The sequence below is a fragment of the Suncus etruscus genome, chromosome 7 (genome assembly GCF_024139225.1).
Source record: "Suncus etruscus isolate mSunEtr1 chromosome 7, mSunEtr1.pri.cur, whole genome shotgun sequence".
Taxonomy (NCBI): domain Eukaryota; kingdom Metazoa; phylum Chordata; class Mammalia; order Eulipotyphla; family Soricidae; genus Suncus; species Suncus etruscus.
The window spans coordinates 131,099,793-131,120,061 of record NC_064854.1 but is presented as its reverse complement, the minus strand read 5'-3'; the positions used below and the strand labels follow the sequence as shown (position 1 = coordinate 131,120,061).

The 20,269-nt window shown below is 44.5% G+C and overlaps 1 protein-coding gene across 3 annotated transcripts in view; it reads right to left on the bottom strand.

Annotated features, from left to right (window-relative positions):
• FLNB (filamin B) overlaps positions 1-20,269 on the bottom strand; it is a 158,347-nt gene that overhangs the window by 84,751 nt on the left and 53,327 nt on the right. For all 3 annotated transcript variants that reach the window (XM_049776150.1, XM_049776151.1, XM_049776152.1), the window contains exons 2-4: positions 12,941-13,189; positions 8,955-9,052; positions 4,965-5,112 (exon numbers count right to left, since the gene is read on the bottom strand). In XM_049776150.1, coding sequence (XP_049632107.1) covers positions 4,965-5,112; positions 8,955-9,052; positions 12,941-13,189 — 495 coding nt within the window. The remainder of the gene's footprint in view (positions 1-4,964; positions 5,113-8,954; positions 9,053-12,940; positions 13,190-20,269) is intronic.

The following is a 20,269-nucleotide window of genomic DNA, read 5'->3' as shown; positions in this document are numbered from 1 at the left end:
TTAGTCATTGAAAGCTATGAAATGAATTGCCATCCATCTATCACGTCACTTCAGTGGCTATTCTTTTATAGCAGATTTGTTTTATACCTTCACGCTCTCATCCCTCCTTCTATATTACTTTGATGCAAATCTTATTTATTTTTATTTATTTACTGTGTTTTGGGGGCCACACCTGGCGGCGCTCAGGGGTTCTTCCTGGCTCTTCACTCAGAAATCACTCCTACCAGGCTCAGGGGACCATATGGGATGCCAGGAATCAAACCAAAGTCCATCCCAAGTCAGCAGCATGCAAGGCAAATGCCCTACCACTGTGCTATAGCTCCAGCCACTGATACAAATCTTAGGTTTCATGTCTTTCACCCATAACCTTCACTATGTGTCTCTGATAAACTATGCATATAAACTATGTGCATATCTCATATAATTTTAGACTAACCATGTAGAAAAATCACACTAAAAGGTTTAATAGTAATTCTAATTATATAATTCTAATAATAATAATTAATAATAATTCTACAAATCACCAAATACCTCATCACTGTTCAAAATTCAGTAAGTGTTGTGAGTTTTTAACAACTTAAACTTGGTCCAAATAGGGGTCGCCTATCACAACCTGTTGCTGGCCTCTAGTTTATAGCATCACTTAAGCTTCTCTTCATTGCTTCTCTCCCTTGCTGTCATTTTGTTGAAGGAGATTTGGTGAGTTGTTACGAGACTCTGGATTTGCTTTCACTTTCTAAGAAATAATTTAGATTACAAGAAAAGTATTGGGAGATTTCTGTGTAGTAAAATGATATTCACAAGCCAGAGCTAGAAGAAGGCTCAAAGAGCTCGAGTGCAAGCTTTGTGTGGGAAGCCTAGGTTCAGGCCTCAGTCATATCCAGGAGTGACCTGTGAACATGCAAAAAGTGACCCTTCGCAGCACCATATGTGGCCTCAAAAAAATAAAACAAACCAAATACTAGAAGAAAATACTTTGCTTGAACTCTTACCAGCAATTAAAAAGGCTGAAAAGAAGTACCTCAAACATTATTATTATTATTATTTTAATTTATTTATTCTTTTATGGGGAAGGCAGGGGAGTCACACTGAGTGGTATTCCGTGCTTTTCCTGGCACTGTGCTCAGGAGTGAGGAGTGATCCCTGAAGGTGCTTGGGATCTGAGATCAGAAATTTGAACTCAGGTCAGCAGGATAAAAGGCAAGTTCCTTTTTAAGTAAGTCCCTTGACCCCTGTACTATCTCTCTGACTCAATCCCTCAAACTTCAAAGTAAGCTTTGGGCTTATCTGCTTGAAATAGACGCAAGACTCAGACCACTGAACAAGTAGATCTAAACATACTGTTGAAGTATTCATAAACAACGACTCCACCTGACCCCGAAGAGCCAAAGACACCATTTATTTTGCCTGTTGCTCAACACCTGGGCTGAGGCACATCTACCTTGGTGAAACCGAGGCAGTAGGAAGCTCAGCCACAGCCCACACAACTTAAATTCCCCTGCAGCTATGCTAACGCAGCAAGACAACTGTTCTCTTCGCTTACTCAGAACAAAGGCTACTTCAGGCGTGCTATGCAGTAAATGCTTCCCACATAACAGACATGAGAGAAAAGGCTTTTCTTAGCTCACGGATGAACGCTTTCAACATATCTAACCCTGCACGGGAGTCTGACATAAAGATCTGTTTGTGGAGCTGGGTTGACCTCACCCCGGCTCTCTCTCCTTTCGATCCATTAAAAGTAAACAAGTCAGGGCTAAGGGAATAGTTGTGCAAGTACTCAACAGCAATCTAGTCAGCATCTGAAAAATAAATCAAGGCCAGGAAGATAGTACAAGGGGGCAAAGGTGTTTTCCTTGAATGTGGCTGGCCCTCACTCAGTCCTCAGCAGTGAATGGTCCCGAGTATCCACAAGCACAAAACCCAAAGTAGACCTGAAATATCACCAGGTGTACCTAATTTCCCAAGACAGAAGGAAGGACAGAAGGAAGGACGGAAGGAAGGGAGGAAGGAAGGAAGGAAGGAAGGAAGGAAGGAAGGAAGGAAGGAAGGAAGGAAGGAAGGAAGGAAGGAAGGAAGGAAGGAAGGAAGGAAGGGAGGAGGGAGGGAGGGAGGGAGGGAGGGAGGGAGGGAGGGAGGGAGGGAGGGAGGGAGGAGGAAGGGAGGGAGGGAGGGAGAGAGAGAGAGAGAGAGAGAGAAAGAAGAAAGAAAGAAAGAAAGAAAGAAAGAAAGAAAGAAAGAAAGAAAGAAAGAAAGAAAGAAAGAAAGAAAGAAAGAAAGAAAGAAAGAAAGAAAGAAAAGAAAGAAAGAAAGAAAGAAAGAAAGAAAGAAAGAAAGAAAGAAAGAGAAAGAGAGAAAGAGAGAAAGAGAGAAAGAAAGATAGAAAGAAAGAGAGAGAGAGAGAGAGAGAGAGGGAGGGAAGGAAGGAAGGGAGGAAGGAAGGAAGGAAGGAAGGAAAGAAAGAAAGAAAGAAAGAAAGAAAGAAAGAGAAAGAAAGAAAGAAAGAAAGAAAGAAAGAAAGAAAGAAAGAAAGAAAGAAAGAAAGAAAGAAAGAAAGAAAGAAAGAAAGAAAGAAAGAAAGAAAGAAAGAAAGAAAGAAAGAAAGAAAGAAAGAAAGAAAGAAAGAAAGAAAGAAAGAAAGAAAGAAAGAAAGAAAGAAAGAAAGAAAGAAAGAAAGAAAGAAAGAGAGAGAAAGAGAGAAAGAAAGGAAAGAAAGGAAAGAAAGAAAGAAAGAAAGAAAGAAAGAAAGAAAGAAAGAAAGAAAGAAAGAAAGAAAGAAAGAAAGAAAGAAAGAAAGAAAGAAAGAAAGAAAGAAAGAAAGAAAGAAAGAAAGAAAGAAAGAAAGAAAAGAAGAAAGGCAGGCTCTCAACCCTTCTTTCAACTAGAATATAAAAGACTCAAAAATAAATAAATAAATAAATAAATAAATAAATAAATAAATAAATAAATAAAAGGCTCACTATTCTTTGGTTTAGCTGGCAAAAATGAAGCTATGCGGCCACACAGGCAAAGACAGCAAACCGGCCTATCCTTGATCTAGTCATAAGACAGAATCGGTATTTTTGCTTGTTTTTCAGTCCTGGGAATGAACTCAGGCCACGTCTGCGCTAGGCATGTTCTCAACTGCTTGGGCTAGCTCCCCAGGCTAAGGAGGATCATATTAAGTTGCTCCATCGGGCCTCACATGTGATGTCAATCCCTACCTGCAAGGGTCAGGTCCTCCTACTTAAAAGAGGGTGGGGGAGAGTTGAGCACAAAATGGTTCTGTGATCGAACCATTTCACTTCTAAGTATCTACACCACGAAATCAAAAACAGAGATGTTAGACTCTGATCACAGCAGTATCACAATAGCTAAGAAGTAGAAGAACCACACATGTCTTCTGCCAGGATGAACAAACAAAATGTGGCAGACACACACAATAATAGGTTTAGCTTGTCAAAAGGAGTAACGTTTTGATGTACGTATTAACAGACGAAGCCTGGAAACATTATGCTAAGAAAGTAAGCCAGACACAAAGGGACATAAGCTATTCCACTTATGTGATGCAGCTAGCAGGTGCAAAATCGTGAAAATAAGACCGGGGCTGCTGAGGACCAGGAGAAAAAGGCAAAGAGATGGGCTTTCAATGGCTACAGAGTCTTAATTTGAGAAAATGAAAATAGTTAAAAGAGTGGATTTTTCCCATGTGCTGTGTACATTTTATCATAGTGGAGAAAAGAAAAATATACATCTATTTATATATTATATGTTGCAGATGAAGGAAATGGCCATGACTAGGCCACATTCCTGAATCGCAAATGGCCATTTTCTAGAAAACAGCACTAAGAAAGGAAAACATTTTCCATTAACAATGGGGAAATTGGACAGCAATGATAAAAGCATTGCAGACAACATCTTATGCCTTGTCCAGATGCGATGCACTCAATCACTTTTACAATCAAGAAACCGATAAGGCTGTCTCATCTTTTCACCATTTAGGAAGCACAGCCTTTAAAATCAGAAATCCCACCCAACATGTGGGAGGTAGGTCCTGGGTCATTCAGTTCCTGCCACTGCCTATTGTGCTGCAAGTCAGGTGCCAACCAGATACCGAAGGCTTCAAAAGATTTGCAACCCATCCTAATGTTCTGAGCAGGACGGCGAGCGTCCTACCGCTCTCCTTGGAGACAGTAAACAGGATACTCAGCAAGGAAGCGTCTGCCAGGGGTTACAATAGTCCTTACTCCATCTGGAAATGAGGCAGCGTGAGCATAACTGAAAGAGAAGCGGATTCACAGCCAGATGACCCAGCTTCTAATCTCTTTGTTTGTTTGTTTCTGGGCCACAGCCAGCTCCGCTCAGGGGTTACTCCTGGCTCTGCACTCAGAAGTCACCTCTAGCAGGCTCAGAGGACCAGATGGGATTCCAGGGATCGAATCTAAACCCCACCCACTTTGCTATCACTCCAGCATTCCCAGTCTCTACTAATGGTGGGGCTCTAGAACCCTGGACAATGTCTCTGAACACCTAACCTGGAAAATGGGGTTCCTTACTAAAATCACAAGTGGTTGAGCCATGCCTAGCATGTGTGATACCCTGAGTTGGATCCCTTGCACCATAGGATGCTCCAGTAATCCTGGTGACTCTACTCAGCATTACCAGGTAATGGTAATGAACTCCCACCCAAGTGAGCGACCCTGGACCCTTCATGCATTCCTAGAGCTGTTCCTTTACAAAAGAAAGCAAATCACAAAGCAACAGACTAGTTACTTTCCATCACACGGGAGCAGCAATGTTTCTCAAGTCTTTGATCGCTGTGGCAATGACAGCACGGTCAGTTCCATAGGGACCTTTCGGTAAAACCCATCAGATGCAGGAAGTTGGCGCTGGCTTTAAGGAGTAATCTGTATATTCAACTCTAGAAACCTTCCTGAGGCCATTTCTAAGACAGGTCAAGTCTCAAATGCAAACCGATGAGTTCTTACCTCTGCCATAGGCTCTGGCTTTCTTCGGGTTGAGTTTGGGTTTTAGAGGAGCCCCTGGCTTGAGTTTGGCTTTGGGGAACTGGGACAGGTAGGTCATCACGGAATGCTCATCCACGTCGGGGTGAATGATTTCTTCAGGAGTGATCACCTAGAGGAACAAAAAGGTGGGTAAACACCGCAACCAGCACAACTCACGTTGAGGTCCCGAAGCCAAGAGAACATTAAGACAAGAACTCTGCCTTTCACTGATGTCAATTACATAACTGGCACGCTGCAAGTAAGATACTGAATATATCAAATAAAATGAATCTGCATGCCATAACTCAAACTTCTCATAGATGATCCACCCAAGGTGCTGTCATTCCCTTGGGTCCTCGCCAAGCTCTGAAGACACTAGAGACAGTTCTGTAGAGAATTTCCAAAGGTCCAAACTTCAGAAAGTAGAATAAAACTAAACCACCCATGCCCCAGGGCACTTTCCAGAGGGTTAAGCTCCTTTCAGTGAAGAGGAAGAAGAAATAGGGATACAGGAGATTTACATACACAGATAAATCATTTTCTTTATTCATCTAGCTGTAACCTACATTTCTGTTAACTCAGTTGTTAATAAAAAACAATAAAAATAAAAAGAGAGGGAAGAGCCACAGCATAGTGGGTAGTGCCTTTGCCCTGTGCACGGACGGACCGGGGTTCAATTCCAAGTATCCCACATGATCCCCAAGCTTTCCAGAAATAATTTCTGAGCAGAGTTAGGAGTAAACCCTGAGAGCTGCCAGGTGTGTCCCCCTCCAAGAAAAAAAAAAAAAAACAGAGAGAGAGCATATAAGATATGTGATGATGTGACAGGCTGAAGTTCTAAAATTCAAAATTCATTTGTTAAAGGAGAGGTCTTGGGACAGGGTGTCACTGATGCTTTGCATGCCAAGGCCCAGAGTTCGATTCCCATCATTGCATGGGCCCCTGAACACTGTCTGGTATGGGTCAGGTACAAGCAGTACTGGGGTAAGCAGCATTAAAGCACCTAGTCTGAAAGTACAATGAAAGCAAACCTGGGGCCTCTGAGCTCTACAGGGAAATCTCCTTTTGCCCCCAACAGCAGCAGCAAAAGATGCTGCCTTTAGAAAGTGAGATTTGCTAAGATCATGAGACTAGAGCCCGGGAAGAGACTGGTGCCCTTGTAAGAAAGAAAACGGGGGGCCCGGAGAGAAAGCACAGCAACGTTTGCCTTGCAAGCAGCCGATCCAGGACCAAAGGTGGTTGGTTCGAATCCCGGTGTCCCATATGGTCCCCTGTGCCTGCCAGGAGCTATTTCTGAGCAGACAGCCAGGAGTAACCCCTGAGCACCGCCGGGTGTGGCCCAAAAATAAAACCGAAAGAAAAGAAGGAAGGAAGGGAGGAAGGGAGGGAGGGAGGGAGGGAGGGAGGGAGGGAGGGAGGGAGGGAGGGAGGGAGGGAGGGAGGGAGGGAGAGAGAGAGAGAAAGAGAGAAAGAAAGAGAGAAAGAAAGAAAGAAAGAAAGAAAGAGAGAGAGAGAGAGAGAGAGAAAGAAAGAAAGAAAGAAAGAAAGAAAGAAAGAAAGAAAGAAAGAAAGAAAGAAAGAAAGAAAGAAAGAAAGAAAGAAAGAAAGAAAGAAAGAAAGAAAGAAAGAAAGAAAGAAAGAAAGAAAGAAAGAAAGAAAGAAAGAAAGAAAAGAAAGAAAAGAAAGAAAAGAAAGAAAGAAAAAGAAAACGGGTGCACTCTTTCTACCAAGAAAGAATAGAGCAAGAAGGCCAGAAAGCAGGTCCTGGCTAGCTCTAAGCCTACTACAACTTGATCCGAAACGTCCCACCCTCCAGAATGAAGAGGACAGCAGGCATCCCCATAGCAGATGAGTGATACCCAACATGTATGAGACCAGGCTTGATCCCTGACACCACCAAAATAACAACAAAGAAATAAAGATATGTTATTGAATGGAGCCAGGCAATTTCGGCCCATGGTCTGAGTATAAAAAGATAGAAAACCTGGGGCAGGAGCGATAACACAGTGGTAGGACATTTGCCTTGCATGCGAATGACCCAGGATGAACACGGGTTTGATTCCCAGCATCCCATATGGTCCCCCGAACCTGCCAGGAGTGATTTCTGAGTGCAGAGTCAGGAGGAACCCCTGAGTGCCACTGAGTGGGGCCCAAAAACAAACAAAAAAGATAGAAAACCTGACTGAAGTGTTCTAGTCTGTGATATTTTGTCAAGACAGACTGAAAAGAGCACAAATTTCTCCTGACATTTACCTCAAGAGAAAGAATGTTAGTCAAGCCCTTTATAACCAAGGCTGGTCTCTCTGGCAGCATCAGTCTCCGTTCTACCACTTGCCCCAACCCCAAATCCTGCTGTTGCCAACAGGAGCACTGAGAAGATCAGCTGCCCCGTTCTCAGATGAACAGAAAGACTCATGGTCTCATGAGCCAGGTTAACCAGTTACAGATGGGCCTGCTTCCCCCCACATCAGAGCACAGAAAAACTAGAAATAATTCTGATAATGAGCTTGCAGCAACAAGACAGCTACTTGGGTTTGAACAGTCTCAGTCAATAAGTCCCCAAAATGTCGGATGTGTGCGGGTTTGGTGGTTCAACCAGGCAGCGCTTCCATCCAGTAACTTTCTAGTGCCAACATCACATGAACGTCCAACGGAGATGGTTTTAGGTTTAAGAGGAGATGAAAAACACACCACCCCACTTCCTGAGAAAGGAAGGAGAGCCAAGAAACGGGCCATGATGCAGAAAGAAGAGTCCAAATCCAAACCAAAGAAACATGGGCAAGTTTTTGTTTTGTTTTGTTTTTTACTTCTCCAGGTAGTCTGTACAAAACAAACTCTGCTCTGAATCCCAACTCAGACCCGAGCAGAGCCTGTGACAACACCATCCGCCTCATGGTGCTGGCTACCCAGAATTCCTCTTGACCACAGCCTTGGATGTGAGACTAAAGTGTGTGTTGTCAGGGACAGTTTTTCAGACTCCTTGGAAGGGCTTGGAAGACTAGATCGCAAATAAGTATGTGGTTATTGCACGTGGTAGCCAAGATTTTTTTTTTCAGTTCCCAAGTTTCCTTGCTATATTCCTGCGATAGGATTATGAGCGATACAAATTCTTTCACAATTTTCATTAATAGTAGGTTATCCTAGCTTAATTTTTCAATTTTCTAAGTCCTGTGACTTTCCCTCAGATATTGGATTTCTACCACAACACACTCTTCCTTTTCCCTCCTTCTTATTACAATGACAAGGCTTCACTCACACCTCAATGTGTAGCTTGGACTACACACATTTGTAGTGTGCACTGGAGCTTACACACTAGGTTGCACTACTCACATGTAGGCAAGATGCTCACCAAAGGTACACTTGTGTGGTGCTTGCACGCATGCATGGACTCTTTGGCTGTGGTCCTGGCATACATTCTGGTTATGATGTTCACCAGAGGTCACAGGTCATATTTCTCTTAGTTGTGTTCATACACACCTAGCCATAGTCTTGGGGATCACAAATAGCAGAGCTGTTAGGATCCATCTCATGTGGCAGTACCAGGGATTGAACTCACAACCTTCTACTTCCAAGAGAGGCGATCTAAGTAAATGTGCTTTCCCTGGAGATACTGAATTAAAAGAGGGATGATGTCTGACTAGATAAAAATTAATTAAATATTACCAATTTCTCATTTTCAACCTATTCACTAAGATGAACAGAATCTAGTGTCCAAAGAGATTGTCAACGGCTTTAGAACAGAAAAAAGAGGAAACGGGTCCTATGGAACCAGTAAAGAATCCAAGATGATCTAAAAGAAAGAAAATAAATGAGAACCCATTATTGTGGGCAACCTGAGGAAGGCAGAGACACTGCCTGATGACCTGAGAGACATCCAGAGAGGACCCACATGAAGACAGGACTGTGTATGTGATAGGCAGAGGGCAGCAGACCAGGCACACAGCAAGATCCAAGGTAGGCTGAGGTACATACCTGGGGAACACCCAGCCAGTCGTCCGCCTGCTGCATGGCTTCCCGTGCATTGTCCACAGGTTTGCGAGGATCCCAGTTTTCCCAGTCTGGGCAGAGACCTGTTAACATGCCATAAAAGATAAGTATTACTGTAAGCATCACTCTTACCATCTCTGCAGAAGAAGACTGACTTCTGACTCCTATTAAGAGAAGCCATGAACCTAAACTAAGACCACTTGATCTTCTAATTTAGAGAGCAATCTCTTCCAAAAATTCCACTGAGTCTTATTTTCAGGACAAAAAGTACCATGGGTGTGAATGCTCATGATGGAAAGTATTCTGAAACTTCTCCTTTGCACCATTTATCATCTTGCATTAAGATAAGGATCAGGGGCTGGTGAGGTGGTGCTAGAGGTAAGCTGTCTGCCTTGCAAGCGCTAGCCAAGGAAGGACTACGGTTCAATCCCCTGGCGTCCCATATGGTCCCCCCAAGCTAGGGGCGATTTCTGAGTGCTTAGCCAGGAGTAACCCCTGAGCAGCAAACGGGTGTGGCCCAAAAAACCAAAAAAAAAAAAAAAAAAGATAAGGATCATCCATTGGCAGAGTAGAAGGTAAGAAATAAGTATTTTTTATTTAAGATTATTTTAGATTTAGAGGTCTGGTTTTATCATCCAGATCGGAGCAGAAGTCTTCCATATGCCACAAAAACACCCAAGGGGAGAGTAAATGAACGTGAAAGGAGTCTATAGATAATCTCATGACAATATATTCTAAGGGTAGAGAAACCCTGTACCTCTTAGGCCAAGGGGATTCCCATTTCGGATGGCCCCAATATTTACTGTGCCTATGGGGGGGGCCAAAAAACACTAAATAATTCTTTTAATTTTATCTAGTTTTTGTAGAGTTCTTTGTTTTGGGGTGGATACTGAAGTAGTTGTCCATTTTTTTTTTTATCTATATATTTACTTTTTCTTCTTTTCTCTTCTTCCTTTTTGCGCCTTGTCATATTTCCTATCTCACGACCATGGCAACTATGTGGTGCATATTTTTATTACTGCAGTGCTCACTGGATATTTTGATTCCTCTTTTTGAACTGTTGTGATGTTTCACCTTTTTTTTTTCCCCTTCGTCCCTCAAACCAAGGATGAGAGCCTCTAGAATGACTCTGCTCAAAGTCGGCATAGTCGATTTTTACCCCATTATATTACTTTTATCTTCCTCAAACAAAACCACACAACTTGAACTTTCTAGTCCGGCCTCCCAATTAGAGGGGGGCAGTAATGGAGGCATCAAGACCAAACAGATATAAGACCACTAAGTAATAAACTAGACACAGAAGGGACCACGCATTCTAGCAGCCCCTGGGGGGAGAATGGAGGATATGGGAGGCAGGATGGGAGCGGATGTGGGAGGACAATTCGGTGGTGGGAATTCCCCTGACTCAATGTAAATATGTACCTGAAATATTACTGTGAACGGTATGTAAGCCACTATAATTAAAATAAAAATTATATTAAAAAAAAAAAAGGCCCAGAAAACTATTGAGGCCTAGTCTTTTGCAGGAAGACACTTGCAGGAAGTGTCTTTTGTCTGATTGGTCACCTTCATATGTCGAGTCTCCGCCTCTGATCATTAATATGTTGACATGATTCTATTGGAATGTCCTATAATTTTGGAGGGGAAGGGGAAAGTACACATTGGCAGTGCCTAAGGGCTACTCCTGACATGGTGCTCAACAGTTACTCCCCCATAATCTAACTCATTTCTGACACTCTCAACCTGAAGATAAGGACAGATCCCATAAATGTGGGCTCAATCCCTCAAATGCCTGTTGCCATCGAGATCCCAGTCTCTGATTTACTGATTGGAAATTGGAGGAGGCTCCTCTTCCTCACCAGTAGGGGATTCCTACACCTCTTCTGGTAGGGCCATTTGTTAGAATGGCTCCTAGAACTCAGAAAAAAATGATAGACTGGTAGGGCTGGAAAGATAGCACAAGGGTAAGGCATTTGTCTTGTATGCAAAAGGCAGTGGTTCAAATCCTGACATCCCATATGGTTCCCCCAGAGCCTGCCGGGGGCGATTTCTGAGCGTAGAGCTAGGAATAGCCCCTGAGCGCTGCCGGGTGTGACTAAAAAAAAAAAAAAAAAAAAAAAAGAGGTTTATTGTAAATTCCAATAATTTCCTTTTATCATTGCTCTTACTTCTTTGTGTGTGTGTGTGTGTGTGTGTGTGTGTGTGTGTGTGTGTGTGTGTGTGTGTGTGTGTGATTTTTGGGTCACACCCAGCAGTGCTCAGGGGTTCCTCCTGGCTCCATGCTCAGAAATTGCTCCTGGCAGGCCCAGGGGACCATATGGGATGCGGGATTCGAACCGATGACCTCCTGCATGAAAGGCAAAGCCTTACCTCCATGCTATCTCTCAGGACCCTGCTCTTACTTCTTAGGACATTCTGATACTATTAGGAGCTAGTGCCAGAGATTTAAAAGGGGATTAAACTAAATAGAAGTTTCTTATTATAAGTTAGTATCCAGATTCAATTCCTAGATATATCTAAAAAAGTCTGAAGTACCATACTGTATGATTTTAAAAGCCATTTGGAAACCTAGAATTATCTTAAAATCCACAAGAAATAAAAATAAATAAAAAAATAAACCTTAGGTCTACTGAATTAAATCATGTCCTTACACAGAATTAAGGAAGAAGACTCTAGAAAAATGATCCTCTGCCTCTAGGCTTTCGGTGATCTCTAAACGACACCTGCTTTTAGTCTCTAAGAAGACTAACTCGGTATTTTTTATTAGAGCATTTTTAATTGAAATCTTTTTCCATGCATATGTGAAGTCCTGGATTCAAATCCCACATGCCAAAAAAAAAAAATCAAGAACTTTATTAGATTAGGGCAAAACCCCAAGAAACAAAGCATAACCTTTGCACACAGAAGTCAAGGTTCACTGTCTGAATAGTATAGAATAGAATTTGAGAGTTCAAAACTGCGAAGTAGTCAGTCCCTGAGGACCACTGGCTATGGCCCTGCCCAGAAAATTGAAGGTCTCTATAAACACAGGCTCTCGTTTTTCTATTGAGTGCGTAGCAGCCAACACCACCCATTCCACCAAACCCTACAGTGAGGATAATTACAACCTTGTACATTCAACTGCTCAGAAAAGCAGAATCTATAAGGGCAGGTGGGAAAGACTCCAGCTGAATCCTGAGCAAGCACTATTTCACAGCACAGCAGAAATAAAAAGGCAGAGCATGGCCTATCCAGTCAACTCAGCAGTCAATAAAAAGGGATACTTTCCACTCAACAGAAGTTTTAATATTGTCTGGGGCCAGAGTGATAGTACAGCTGCTAGTGCCGTTGCCTTGCATGTGGCCAACCTGGGTTCGATCCAAGAAATCCCATAGATCCCCCAAGCCTGCCAGGAATGATACTTGAGTACAGAGTCAGGAGTAACGCCTGACCATTGCCAGGAGCGACCCAGAAAAAAACAAAACAAAACAAAGAAGTTTTACAATTCTCATGCCAATGAAAAGGGGGGATTTGACAGTCATATGTCAAAGACAATAGGCAATGAGATACCAACTAAAATGTGCTGGAGTCTAGAAGCTAAACCTCGAGGCCTGCTCCAAGCAATAAGACTCTTGGTGGGAAATTGGATAAATAATTAAAAGTGAATCAAAATGATGGGGTATCTGGCAGACCCAGGTTCAATCCCCAGTATCCTCCTCTATGGTCCCCAAAGTTGTCAAGGAGTGATCCCTGAGTGCAGAGCCAAGCACTGTTGGGTATGATCCAAAAACAAAACAAAATAAACAAACAGAAAGTAGCCAAAAGTAAAACTCAATCAAGACTATGGAGACAACTATGAGAAAAGGAAATGGCGCTGTTTTCAGCTATCACATCATGGGCTAAAACCAGGAGAGACACAAAGATCGCAGCCACCTTAGCTTTCTGTTGGAAAACAGAGATTAGAGAGAAGTTTAGGCAGCCCCATCACTTACCTGGAGCACAGCTGTCCACCAGGGCTCCCAGGGCTTTGCCATCTTGCCAGTTTTGGTTAAAGTTGGTGATTGGCAAATAAGGGATCTTGTTCTGAATCCATCCCAGCAGTCTCTGCTTCGGGGTTTGCTTCTTGGCATCATCGTCGCCTTCGTCCTCCCAAACAGGCATAGAGATGGAGTAGTGGAGAATCAGCGTCCATACCAGGCCCAAGATGAGCTTCAGGTTGCCATCCACAATGGCTTTGCTGTCTAGAGAGAGAGACAGAGACAGGGATGGTCATGTCTTCCAACTGCAGAAGATGAACCCCATTCACACTGAAGCCAGGGAAGAAAAGAGTCCCACTGGGCTCTAAGGACTGAAAGGATACTGGAATTTGTTTCTCTCAGGGTACAAAGAAAGATCTCTTTCTCTCTCTCACTCTCTCTATCATACACACACACACACACACACACACACACACACACACACACACACACACACACACACGTTCTTCTTCAACAAATAAACCAAACAGTAGACAGTTTAGCAAAGGAAAATCCAACTGAATGACATACGTGTGGAAATTTTTCATGGCTGTAAATCCTAACGAGAAATAGGGTGGATGTGGGATATTTCTCCTGGATGGAGGGATGTAGGGACTTTGGTAGCCAAGGAAAAAGAAGGAAGACTTCATGTCTTCATTTCCATAGAAGCCTTTTCTTTATTTAAAGGTATCAGTGGCAGGGCGTTTGCCTTGCAACCAACTCAGGACCCCAGGACAGATCTCGATTCAATCCCGGCATCTCATTTGGTCCCCTGAGACTGCCAGGAGCGATTTCTGAGCGCAGAGCCAGGAGGAACCCCTGAGCACCACCAGGTGTGGCCTGAAAAAGGTTAGCTTCAAGGTTTGCAAACTAGATTATACAGAAACGTGATCCTCTAAAATTGAACATAGTAAATAATATCATGTCATGAACTGGGTGACAAAATAAATTATACTTGAGCAACTCCTAATCAAACATGAGGTGCCCTTGTAGCTTCTATGTAACGGATAGGGTAAATAATGTTTAAAGAGGACTGGCTGTGTAACAAGTAGGAACATGTAGCTTCTTGACCAGTAACCATTAAGAATTTCAAGAAACAGGGGCCTGAGTGATAGCACAGAGGCAGAGTGCTTGCCTTGCACGTGGCCCAACTGGGACAGACCCGAGTTCAGTTCCTGGCATCCCATATGGTCCCCCAAGCCTGCCAGGAGTGATTTCTGAGCCCGAGCCAGGAGTAACACTTGAGCACTGCTGGATGTGTGGCCCAAAAACAAACAAAAGGAGAATTTCATGAAACAACAGGGCACTGAGTATAAACCAGCTGTTTCTGGAGTCCTATGTTAGAAAGAGCAGCTCTAATCTGCATAAAACACTGAATCCAGCCCAGAAGTTATGCCAAGGGACCATATACGTCTCCTGCGAGCTGTTCTTAATGGTGACTTAATATTTTGGATTGGGGATGTTCTGTTATACCATTATCTACCAAGTACTATTTATTACCAAATTACTACTTATTGATTGCAAGAAATTCCCGGTCTAATCATAGTCTGTGCCAGTTTCCTTCATTTAAGCTAAAGGGCAGAAAGCAGGCTTCAAAATTAGTTGAGACAAAAAGAAGAAACGTGGAGTGGAAGTGATAGCACAGCTGTAGGCCATTTGCCTTGCACATGGCTGACCCGGGATGGACTGGGGACTGGAGTTCCATCCCTGTCATCCCATATGGTCCCCTGAGCTTCCAGGAGTGATTTCTGAGCACAGAGGCAAGACTAACCCCTGAGCACTGCACTGCTATGAGAGGGGGGGGGAGGGAGGGAGGGGAGAGAGAGAGAGAGAAAGAGGGAGAGGGAGAGGGGGAGAGAGAGAAAGGGGGGAGAGAGAGAGAGAGAGAGAGAGAGAGAGAGAGAGAGAGAGAGAGAGAGAGAGAGAGAGAGAGAGAGAGAGAGAGAGAAGAAACTTATGTGTACAATGGCTTGTGTCTCCATTCCTCCTTTCACTAAGGAGGAATCAGAGGGGGCCAGAAACCCCCTCTGGCAAGCAACAATCCACAAAGCCTAAACTTTCCTGAGTTCTATGTTAAATGGTTTTCAAATGCAAGCTTGCAGCTTTAGTTCATAAATCAAAATGTAAAACCAGTTTGTTCTATTTTTACCTAGCTTACACATGTTGGTCTAAAGGAATGAGAATCGAGTCTTTTTCAAAAAGATTTTGGGGGAAATATGAACCATTTAAGGTCTGGGCCAAATTTCTGGAAAAAAATACAATGCCCAGAACTTCTGTTTCCAATGAATTCAAGGTGGGTGTCCAAATGGGAAAGCCCCCATTGAGGTCTCCTTGGGATAAATGATACCTTCACACAGCTAGTCTAAGGAGCTTGGAAGGAGAACAGTCCTCATTCCAAAAGCGATTTTGACAGGTGAAGGTTCAATTGCTTACTGGACTCTTGGAACAATAAAAAGACGGCAACTTGCCCAAAAGGCCTCCTTCCCCAACCGCAAGAAACAAGACACCCAATGCCTTGAAAATGAAATAAATGCTACACAACATCACAGGACCGATGTTGGGCCATCGCAGAGATGGTACAATTTTCGAACCCGTGTGCCCATGATGCTTCTGTAAAGATGGAGGTGTAAAAGGAGGGAACAGTCAGATCTGTAGAAAATCTCTCTAGCAGAAAGCCGCCTCTGAGAGTCACTGAGAAGCCGACACCAGCCGCGCCTGTCGAACCTCCTAGAATCTACTCAGATAGTTGGGTTGGAATGTGGCCACAAGTTTCTCCTCCCCACATTCAGCCAATCACAATTCCCACACGACTGGCCCTGGCTCTGGACAGCTCCGACCCTCAAACCACACACACCTTCTGGAACGACTTAAAATTATCCAAAGTTACTAAGTGAGAACAGGAAGGGTTTGTTTTTTTTTCTTGGTTTGTTTTGGTACTAATAGCTATAAAGTTCATCGGAGCTACTGCAGATTCTAGGCTGGAATCTTCTCATGGAACGTCAGCTCACCAATATCCCAGGCCTTTCAACTGCAAAAGCCTTCCCACCCACACAGTGGATGAAAAAGCTGGACACCTTTGCTCGAGGGTCTCAGAGACCCCCGTTTAGGATGAAAAGTTGGATGCTTCTCTCTCTCTCTCTCTCTCTCTCTCTCTCTCTCTCTCTCTCTCTCTCTCTCTCTCTCTCTCCTCTCTGCCCCCACCCCCAGGGAACTGCTCGTGCCTGATATAAGAATATTATTAGCAACAAACACAAAATGCCTGGCCACAAAATGCCTTTCTCTGTTCCTGGGACACAGGCCTTCCTGCAAGAGGGCCCCTCTCCCAGCATCCTTTGTGGCTCAGTGTTGTGGCCACCTCACCGATGGCCGTGAGCAGAAGGGAAGCATGCCATCACACCAGGCCTTGAATAGGGTCCTTCCAACATCTTCTGGCTGCCAGCTGGAGCCCCAGACTTACTCACTTTAGCCAGGAGACTCGAGGTGACCTGACAGACAGAACTGTGCGCCTGAAGATTGAAAACCATCTGTTTGGTGTTTTCTTTAAGTCTTCTTGTTACAGCAATTCAATTTTAACGACAGAATGTTTAGGGCCTTGAAGGCCCAAAGTCACATGGGCTTACTGCTCTCAGGAAGATAAAATACAAACCACACTTAAAATATGGGAGGACCCAAGGCTGGGGGGCAATTATCCAGATTTCTTTTTTGGGCTCATAAACTACTCAAGATTACAAAGAAGGAGCCAGAAAGATAGCACAGCAGCAGAGTGTTTGCATTACATGCAGCCAACACGGGACAGAACAAGGTTTGATCCCCGGCATCCCATATGATTCCTAGAACCTGCCAGGAGATTTTTCTGAGCACAGAGCCAGGAGTAACCCTTGAGCACCACTGGGTGTGGCCCCAAAACAAAGCAAACAAAAAGAAAGGTACTAATGCAACTAATTCTGTATTGAGGAGTGTGTGTGTGTGTGTGTGTGTGTGTGTGTGTTTCTTCTGAGGATTTTCTGGATTCAGCGAGATGGGAGTAGGAGAGATAGTACAGTGGGGAAGGTCTTGCACAAGGCTCCCCCAATTTAATCCTAGCACCCCTTATGGTCACCCAGCCAGTCAAAAGTGATTCCTGAGTACAGAGCGAGGAGTAATCCCTGAACACCACTGACCACAACAAAAAGAAAAAAGAATAAACATGGGGAACTCAAGAGGCAGCAAGGGAGGGCCCGGAGAGATAGCACAGTGGCGTTTGCCTTGCAAGCAGCCGATCCAGGACCAAAGGTGGTTGGTTCAAATCCCGGTGTCCCATATGGTCCCCCGTGCCTGCCAGGAGCTATTTCTGAGCAGACAGCCAGGAGTAACCCCTGAGCAACGCTGGGTGTGGCCCAAAAACCAAAAAAAAAAAAAAAAAGAGGCAGCAAGGGAGATAAGCTAAGCCTGCCCTGGGCATGGGCAGGAATGGGGGTAGGGGCGAGGTCTGGGGTGTTGGGGGAGAAGCAGATTTTCTCTGCCACAGAATAAGTAAACTTATTCCCAAATATTTAATCTGAGATTTCTGCTACAGGCTCATAACATTCCTTGCACATAACTTCAGTTTCTGAATTTTCTGCTTTGCCAAATATTCCTTCTTTTCTCGCTCACTAGCTGAGTAATTTTTGCCTATAATAGTTAAAAGAAATTGTTTCCGATTTAGTTTCAGATCCTAAATATTGAGGAGAAGTGCCCCTTTGCAGCAAGTTTCCAACACCCTCTTTTAAAGGTTCCGTTGGCCTCACAAGTGGACTCGCTCTCCAATACTACTTTTGAAAGGCCTTTAAACACGTCTGAGAATTTCTTTATAGCCAGCAAAACAGCTGCACTGACTCAGTGAATGGCTTTATTAAAAGGCCTAAAATATAGACATTCTCTTCCTATTTACTATGATTAAGGGTCTGAACCTTGTTAGATATTTTGTTTTGTTTTGGGGCCCACCCAGAGGCGCTCAGAGGTGACTCCTAGCTCTATGCTCAGAAATCACCCAGGCAGGCTCAGAGGACCATATTGGGCTGCCGGAGATTGAACCCGGATCATCCTAGAGTTTGAGGCACTCTGATTCATGGCCTGAACTCTTCTAGAAGTGCTCTCTGAGCACAGAGCCAGAAGTAAGCCCTGAGTACCACCCTGCATGGCCCCAAAACCAAAATAATTAATTTAATCTAATTGAATTAAAAGAAGAGAAAGGGAAAGACACTTCCAGGCATGAAACAACACTCTCTACAGATTCCTGCATTCACACACTTCTGTTCCCTCACTTCTCTCGGGGGATTCACAGGGCAAGGACCTAGTTCCCCCAACCTGAGCAGGCGGATTAAGACCCCCAGACCATAGCAGAAGGAGTGGGGGGGGGGAGGATTGGGGGTGGCCCTGGTACAATTCTGCAGAAGTTCCCCAGGCCTTTGTGTGACGGTGTCTGTGTCCCCCTCACAGCTTCCAATCACAAAAGCTCTGAGGCCTTGTCCAGCTGAAATAACAAACGCTGGCTGTGAACGGGGGTCCCTGGGACCTTCTGACACCATCCCAGGCTGCCTGTGGCGAGGCCGCCCCACTGGAGACACAGCACCCCACCCATTGTCTGCACTGTGCAGAGGAGGTCTACAGGAGAGAAACGGGGGCCCCAAAACTCCCCTTCTTCTGGTTCCACTAGCCAGTGCAACCTCACAGCCTCTCTGCCCTTCCCCAGGGCCTGACCCTGCGCCACCTAAGTACCCTTCCCAGAACCCCTCGGAGATGGAGGGGAGGGTCGGTCTGTCCCACTTCACAGATGAGGACTCTCAGTGCCCCCAGAAGCCAAAGCCAGTGCAAAAACGGACCAAGAGAGAGCCTGGTGGAAACTGGGTTTCAGCTGGAGTTAGAGCTCTCCTTCCATCTTTGAAAGACAGAGGCTGGACAGCCCCATCAGGGGAGGGTGCTGTGACTTCACGTCACAGATAAGGGCCCTTTTTTTTTTGGTTTTTGGTTTTTGGGCCACACTTGGTGATGCTCAGGGTTACTCCTGGCTCTGCGCTCAGAAATCACTCCTGGCTTAGGGAACCACATGGGAGGCTGGGGAATCGACCCGGGTCTGTCCTGGGTCGGCCGCATACAAGGCAAACGCCCGACCACCTGCAATTTCGCTAGCCCCCCCTTTATTGAAGGGCCCATTCTTACCCATTATTCTAGAACGAAAATGGAGGGACAACCATGCACTGGCCAGACAGTCGTGCAAGGAGGAAAGAAACAATATGTGTCAGCCCCCTCTGCAGCCTGGGAACTGGGGTACCGAGCAAGCAGGGGCTGCCTCCTGCGAGGCACAAGAACTCAGGAAGAAAACAGAAGCTCTGCCTTTATTTGCCCAAATCACTTAACCCACGCTTACCCAGGAAAATAGAAATTAGGCTCTGGGGCCGGGCGGTGGCGCTAAAGGTAAGGTGCCTGCCTTGCCAGCGCTAGCCTTGGATGGACCGCGGTTCGATCCCCCGGCATCCCATATGGTCCCCCCAAGCCAGGAGCGACTTCTGAGCACATAGCCAGGAGTAACCCCTGAGCGTCACCGGGTGTGGCCCAAAAACCAAAAAAAAAAAAAAAAAGAAATTAGGCTCACTTAGCCTTGAAGGCTCTGCTTGTTCTTTGCTTCTGCTACACATCCAATAAATAACCTCCTAACTGCTTACTAAGGGCCAGCGCTTGTACTGGATACAAGTTATTCCCAATTAAACAATATAAACAAACAAACAAACAAACAAAAAAACAGAAAAAAAAGCACCAAGGTTAAAATTGGCTTTAAAAGACCCAACAGAGTGATGACACATGATACTAATGAAAACCTATGTCCTCCTCCTTCAAGAACTCCCCCATAGTAAGTGAAGAGGACAGTGAAAATCTTTTCAGAGGAAAAAAGGGGGGCCCCATTTTGGACCCTTTCCTAAGGATTTGATTTCTGCCTTTTATAACTAAGAGTAAATGCAAAATATGATGATTACTAGACTAAATATTTACTCACTCTACCTCCTGCAAACTTATGACCTACATATCAGATCCAGGTGGTTTCTGGGTTCGAAAGGACAGGAATAGGCTCACGTTTGCTCCCCAGCTCACCTCCTGTTACACATACAAGCCTTTTACAGAAATGGCTGCTGGCCTGAAGAGCGTGAAGGCACAAGAGGAACAAAGATCCCAATTTAAACTCTTGAACAGAAACCAAGCTGAGAGAAATTCCAAATAATTTATAGCCACTGGCTCTTCCCATTTTCCACAGAAACAAGCTGAGAGAGGATCTATTCTTTCTGGGTAGATAGG